At 57.1% G+C, this 6,187-nt stretch overlaps 1 protein-coding gene across 2 annotated transcripts; it reads right to left on the bottom strand.

Annotated features, from left to right (window-relative positions):
• Positions 1–857: 857 nt before the first annotated feature.
• CDK5 (cyclin dependent kinase 5) lies at positions 858–4,919 on the bottom strand. Of its 2 annotated transcripts, none has more exons than XR_013524151.1 (12): positions 4,837–4,919; positions 4,124–4,212; positions 3,960–4,027; positions 3,805–3,865; positions 3,649–3,705; positions 2,787–2,882; positions 2,578–2,652; positions 2,323–2,419; positions 1,825–2,146; positions 1,447–1,529; positions 1,255–1,335; positions 858–1,138 (listed from the first exon to the last, which is right to left on the bottom strand). XR_013524151.1 is itself a non-coding variant. In XM_002751833.6 (12 exons), exons 1-12 carry the CDS (start codon positions 4,871–4,873, stop codon positions 1,052–1,054), a joined length of 879 nt encoding a protein of 292 aa, XP_002751879.1. In that variant the 5' UTR covers positions 4,874–4,919; the 3' UTR covers positions 858–1,051. The 2 variants fall into 2 exon arrangements, 1 of the variants encoding a protein (XP_002751879.1); XM_002751833.6 differs by having other exon boundaries at positions 1,447–1,507; positions 2,077–2,146.
• Positions 4,920–6,187: the final 1,268 nt, after the last annotated feature.

Genomic DNA, 6,187 nt, shown 5'->3' with positions numbered 1-6,187 from the left:
CAAGGAGAACAGGTATCCTCCAAGCCCAGGCTTAGGTGTGAGGTGCAGAATCACAGTCAGCGATAAAGGTGTAACTGGAAGAATTCGCTGCCCAGAGCCCAGCGAGAAGAGGCAGGGAGAAGAAGGTCGGGGTTGCAGGGGGGGGGGGGGGCGGGCGGGCGGACTCCACGTTCAAGAACACAGCTGTCCTGCCTTACGTCCTTGATTCCTTTCCTGCATTTGGGACCAAGTGCAGCACACAGCCTGACTCCAGACGAACAGTTCAGCCCCAGGCTTGAAACCGCTGGGGTGGGGGTGGGGGGAGCCCTCCCTTTCCCTCCTGCCAGTAAGGACGCACCAGGCCCCAGCCACAAGCCCAAACTCCCTCTCTTTCACTGTACCCCAAACCTTGGGAAACTGACAAATAGGGAGTGAGAGGGGGTATTCCTGATAGAACCATATCTTTGGGGCTCTCCTGTGCCAGCCCACAGGCCTGGGTATGGAGGATGATGAGGGAGAGCCTAGGAGGTGCACCTGAGATATGGAGAACCACAGGGAGACAGCTCCAGCCCTCTTCTACCCCCACCCCTCTTCTCCCCTCAAGCTGGTAGAAAGCCCGTCCTTGCTCTTGGACACTGGCCTCCTCGCCTGGATGGACCATGTCAGGCCCTCCTGGACAGAGGGAGGGAGGAAAGGGTGTGCAGTGACAGTGCTGCCCTGCCCCAGGGGTGAGGGGTGAGGGTCATAGCCTCTTAGAGTAACAGAGCAAAGTGCTATCTTTGAGCCGGAAGCAAGGGTTGGAGCCAGCAGTACCAGAGCAGAGACCCCCGCCAGCCCATAGCCCCTGCAGAGCCACTTGACCACCACATCAGCCAGACTGTGGGAAAGGAGCCAATTTATGAAATTAAATAAAGTCCACAAAGGGAGTGAGAAACTCAGGCTCAGGCACCCCACCCCGGCTGGGCCCAGCACAGCTGGAGCACAGTACACTGGGTACCCCCACTGTCCTGCCCCTCCCAAGAGGGGGCTTAAATAGGCCAGGCCCCAGCCTGGCGGCCAGAGGTCCCAGGGCCTAGGGCGGACAGAAGTCGGAGAAGTAGGGGTGCTGCAGGGCCTCTTCTGCTGAGATACGTTGGACAGGGTTACACTTCAGAAGGTTCTGGAGATGGGAGAAAGGCAGTGGCAGGTTCAGGACAGGTCACTGCCCAGAGCCTTGCCTTCCTGTAGTCCCTCTGGACAAGTGTCCTGCCCCACCCTCTACCTCTGGTCACCTACCTGCAGCAGGTCCCTCCCTGTGGCATTGAGTTTGGGCACGACGTTCACCAGGGATGTTGTGGCCGGGTACATCGGGTAGGGCTGTGGAGAGGCAGGGAGGGGCAGACCAGGGGTAGGGGAGGGGTGGAGGCTGCCAGGAATGTGAAATAAGAGGGACCCTGATGAACCATGACCCCCTACTCCCCATCACACCTTGTAGTCTGGCAGCTTGGTCATGGAGGGCCACTGTTCCTCGGTGGGCGTCCCCAGCAGCGTGTCCACAGGGTCAAGGATCACTTGGGGAAAGGGTCACAGCTGCATCTTCAGGGACAGGTGAGGGCTTCTTCCCCTCCTGGGAGGGATTCCTCATACCCACCACCCTCTTCTCTCACCCTCCCTTTACCCTCCGGCTTGGGCTTGACAGAAGCAGCCCCAGCATGTCACTCACACATCCAGCCGGTTCCCATGACAATCGCTAACTAGTCTAACCCACATGCTGATGGCCTAGTCTTCATGAACCAGTCCTGCCCCACTCCCACAAAACGTGTCCCTGCTCCCTTGGGCTCCTTCACCCTGGCATCCGTCTCTCACCTGGAGGGACATCCTCTTGACTTCGTCCCCCAGGGCACACTGCCCATCCTATAAGTGGCACCTTCTCCAGTGTGCATATGCTCTGTGACCATCAGGGCGTCCAGCACGCCTGCTCTCTCCCCTTGCCCTCAGGAGAAGCCCTATGGACCCCACCATCCCACCCCATATCATCACTGCCCTTGCCCATTGCGCTAAAACTCCATGGGCTCTCCCCTCCCAGAGGGCTCGAGGCAGAGGAAAATGGAAGGATATCGGAAGATCCTCTTTAACTGGTCATCAACATCATTGCCGGGAAAGAGAGGCCGCCCAGCATTGGCCAGCTCTGGAGGAAAGAGAGGGGCTAAGATGTGACATGTGAAGGACCCCTCACTCTGAGGGACTCCTGACCTTCCAGCCCGTCCCAGGGCCTCCCTTCCTTTCCCCAGCAGAGACCCTCCAGATCCTATTTGTCAACCCAAATGGGAAAGAAGGTGCCTCTGCAGTGCCCAAGCACATCACCTGCAAAGATGCAGCCGGCTGACCACATGTCGATGGACGTGGAGTACAGCTTGGCCCCAAAGAGGACGTCCGGTGGGCGGTACCACAGTGTAACCACCTGGAGGAGACCCCCCCCGACAGGGACCTCCCACTTAGAGGGCTGGGGAGGAGGTTCAAGGAGGAAGCTCAGAGAGGAGAGGAAAATAATGCTTTGGGTCCTGGGGTAGGAGCTGAGGGGCTCCCTCCCTCAACACCACATCCCAGCTGCCAGCTCACCTCAGCTGAGTAACAGCGGACAGGGATCCCAAAGGCTCGAGCCAGGCCGAAATCAGCTAATTTCAACTCCCCATTCTGAGGGGAATGGAAAGGGAACATGGCGAAGGGCCTTTGAGCAGCCTTGGGGCAGCACAGGCTCCATCCTCCCAGTCCTGTTCCCCCAGGCCCTGGTCCTAGCCTCCCCTTCCCCACCTTCTTCCCAAAAGTACCCTGTTGATTAGCAGGTTCTGGGGCTTCAGGTCCCTGTGCAGCACATTGCGGCTATGACAGAATCCCAGGCCTTTTAGCAGCTGGAAGAGGAATGACTGGGGGAAGAGCAGGGAGCAGGGAGTCAGACACCCTGAACATAACTGTGGCCAGCAACTGGCCGGCTCCTCTCCTCACCCTGTGCTTCACTACACTCCACCCACCTTCCAGCACCTGGCTCAGAGTGACACCATTCATTTGCCATCCAGGACCTGCTTTGTACTGTGCTAGGCATTTGAGGGACAACAGTAAACAAGCTGGCCCTGGTCCCCACCTTCCTGAACCATACAGCCTAATGGGCCTTGCCCAGTGGGTCCTAGATCTTGCCTAGATCCCAGCCCATGATCTTCCCTTCCTGGATGCATCTGAGTATGCACACCATGACCATCCACATCAATATCATGGTGTAGTATCATTCAGGACTGGCTCTCCTGGAACCTGGACCAAGGCATTTGATCTTGGGCCCAGAAAAGCACCTGACACCCAGTGAAGCATTCAGTAAGTATGTGTTGAATGAATGAATGTATCTCCTTGAACCTCATTTTCTCATCTCTCGGGTGTAAATATCATTGATGTTACTGATGTCAACATCATATGATGTCCCTCTAATGTGGCCAGATTGGTGTCTGAGAGCCACTGTGCAGGTCAAAGACAACCACGTGAAAATGCTCTCTAGGAGGCCCCTGCGGGGCAGAAACAGGGTTTTCTCTTCCTCTGACACCCTAGAGCGTGCCTGTTCAGGGCCCAAACTTGGTGCCCAAGGAGTGCTTACACTGAAGGCAGACTTAGACCCCAGCCTGAGGGGTCCCCCAACACTCTCCTCACCTTTACAATCTCAGGATCGAGGTCACCATTGCAACTGTCAAAATACTTCTTCAGGTCCTAAAAAGGGATATGAGTGGAGGAATGGGACAGAGTTTAACCTCAGTCTGGGCCCCTATACCTTCCCAAGGCTACTGTCCCCCAAATCCCGCCTTTCACCTGGTCACAGAATTCAAAAACCAAAGTTAGCTTCTTGTCACTGTGCAGGACATCATGAAGCCTAGGGCAAAAGAAGGGCTCAGCCAGGCACGTCTTCCTGACAAATGTCCCAGGTCAGCCCCCACCTCCCCCAAGCAGCCACACCTCCCGCACACCTGACGATGTTCTTGTGCTTCAGCTCCTTGAGTAAGCAGATCTCCCGGAGGGCTGAACTCGGCACACCCTGCATGTGTGAGGGGGCCAGGTGGGCAACAGTCAGATCCCACCCAGCCCAGGCCTTCAACCCCCTCCCCAGCCTCTATCCCAGTCCGCAGCCTACCTCATCATCGTCATCCAACCTCACCCGTTTCAGAGCCACGATCTCATGCGTCTCCCGATTTTTGGCCTTGAACACTGTTCCGTAGGTGCCTAGGGGAAGGAGGTCAGGGGTCAGGGGAGAGGATGGCGCACTCTTCCCTAACCCAGGAAATGCCTCCCCCTGGGAGGTGAAGGCAGCGTCTGAGTGTGCAAGGGAAGGGATTCAGGGTGAAGGCAGGTGGGAGAGCTTTATGAGTGAGGATGTGGCAGGTGGGGAGGGAGAAGGTGCCTGCGGAGGCTCCAGGGGCTCGGCAGGACGACTGCGGCTGCCAGGCAAGGATGTCTATAATGAAGGCAGTGCTCACTATAATGAAGGGTCTGGAAATAGTGAGGAGGTGTCTGGGAGAGGACTGAGGGTCTGCAGCAAGAACCGAGGCTGGGGGTCGGGGTGAGGTTGTCCAAGTGGTGCTGAGGCTAGGGTGAGAAATTCAGGAAGTGTCGCGGTTGGGAGGTCGGGTCTACTGGGAACGCTAAGGTTGGAGTGGGAGCCTACGGGAAATGCTAACACGGGAAGATTGGTGTCTGGATGGAGTGCTGAGCTCGGGGGGCCAGGGCTGCAGCCGCTGTTGAGGTCGGAGCCTGTAGGTACTGCTGACGGTAAGAAAGCCAGGGCTGCAAGGAATGCCGAAGGGTATGCAGAGGAGCTCTTGCAGGAACATCTCGAGATTCCATTACCTTCTCCAATCTTTTCCAGTTTCTCGTATTTCTGCATCGCGGCGGCCGCGGGGACCCTGCGGGCCCTCGGTTTTTAAGACTCTGGCCCTGGCGTTGCAGAGGAGGCGGTACCCCAGCCTCCAGCCCCGCCCCGCCTGCCCGCGCACGGCCTTCTGGGGCTTGTAGTCCTAAGACGACAAGGTTTCCCTGCAGTTCCCGAGGCCGAGGACAAGAAAACTACAACCCCCAGCCGGCTGCGCTCAGGCTCTCTGCAGCACTTGACTCCCGGGCTCTGGTTCCAACGCGGAGGCAAACCCTGGACTTCAAGTCCCAGGGAGCCACGCGTGTCCGTTTTCCGGGCGCCCCGCCGCTGCGCTGCGGTTCCCAGTGTGCCCCGCTGTTGTTATTTCTTTTATGTGTTCCCAGACCTCTTGAAAAGGGCCGCTCCGGGACTACGCGTTCCAGAATGCAGCGGGGATGGGGGCGGAGCGCTGTCCCTTAGGGGTTTGGGGTTTGGCGTTTGGCGGCCTAGAGCCCGGGCCCTGGCGGCCCAACTCTGACCTTGTTGGTGGCCTTGAGTTCCCGACGGCCTCCTGACGACCTCAGCACAGGTTTCCACCTCTCCCCAAGCCACCTAGTGACCCCAAGATTGACTGGGGAGTGCCTTTGAGCGATGATGACCTCACAGGGAACAGCTGACGGCAGGGCTGGAAATATAACAGGTGTGCCTTTTTGAGGCTGGATTTTTAGTGAAGGGGTACACTCCAAAGACCCTTCTCTCCGCTGCACCCCGTTTGTTGTCTCAGCCTTCACTCGACTCCAGCCGCTGAACTCTGATATGCTGAGGCTAGCTGGGTGGAGCCCTGGGGGGGGGTCTCCCTAGACCCCAGTCTCCGGAGCAGGGCCCACTGGAGTCAGCCAGGGTGTGGCCGGCAGGTTGGTTAACCCCCTCCACAGACAAGACCACAGACAGGTGCTCAACTTGCACCAGCCTCTACCTCATCCCTTAAAGGAGTTGATTATAGATTCCGTTGCATTGCCTCTCTAATTGTCTCATGATTGCATTCTTGAGGGCTATGGACTGAGGGAAAAGGATCCCAAACAGCGCTCCTCAGCATCGGAATCAGAGTTGCTGCCAAACACGTATTAACTAACTCGTTTTTATCTGAACGCTTTTGCATACACAATGCTATGCTTCACGTGGCCGACTGGAGAAAAGAAGCGAAAAGTATATGCCTTATCTGGAAGACTTGGTGATTTCGTTGGGTAAACAAAAACTACACACAAAGGTCTTGAATGATAAATGATGGCTATGGCTAGGGTTGATTCAGTGTGAAGGTTCCATTCAAGAGTAAGGAGGCCACCACAGGGA

The sequence above is a fragment of the Callithrix jacchus genome, chromosome 11, assembly GCF_049354715.1.
Source record: "Callithrix jacchus isolate 240 chromosome 11, calJac240_pri, whole genome shotgun sequence".
In the NCBI taxonomy this organism is placed as follows: domain Eukaryota; kingdom Metazoa; phylum Chordata; class Mammalia; order Primates; family Cebidae; genus Callithrix; species Callithrix jacchus.
This window is presented reverse-complemented; position numbering and strand designations above follow the sequence as displayed.

Coding starts and splice junctions, on each gene's coding strand:
- CDK5 (XM_002751833.6), bottom strand. CDS start 4,873: ATGCAGAAATACGAGAAACTGGAAAAGATTGGAGAAG. Junction 3,866..3,959: donor AAGCACAAGAACATCGTCAG/GTGTGCGGGAGG, acceptor CTTTTGCCCTAG/GCTTCATGATGTCCTGCACA. Junction 2,883..3,648: donor TCGATCCTGAGATTGTAAAG/GTGAGGAGAGTG, acceptor CTCTTCCCCCAG/TCATTCCTCTTCCAGCTGCT.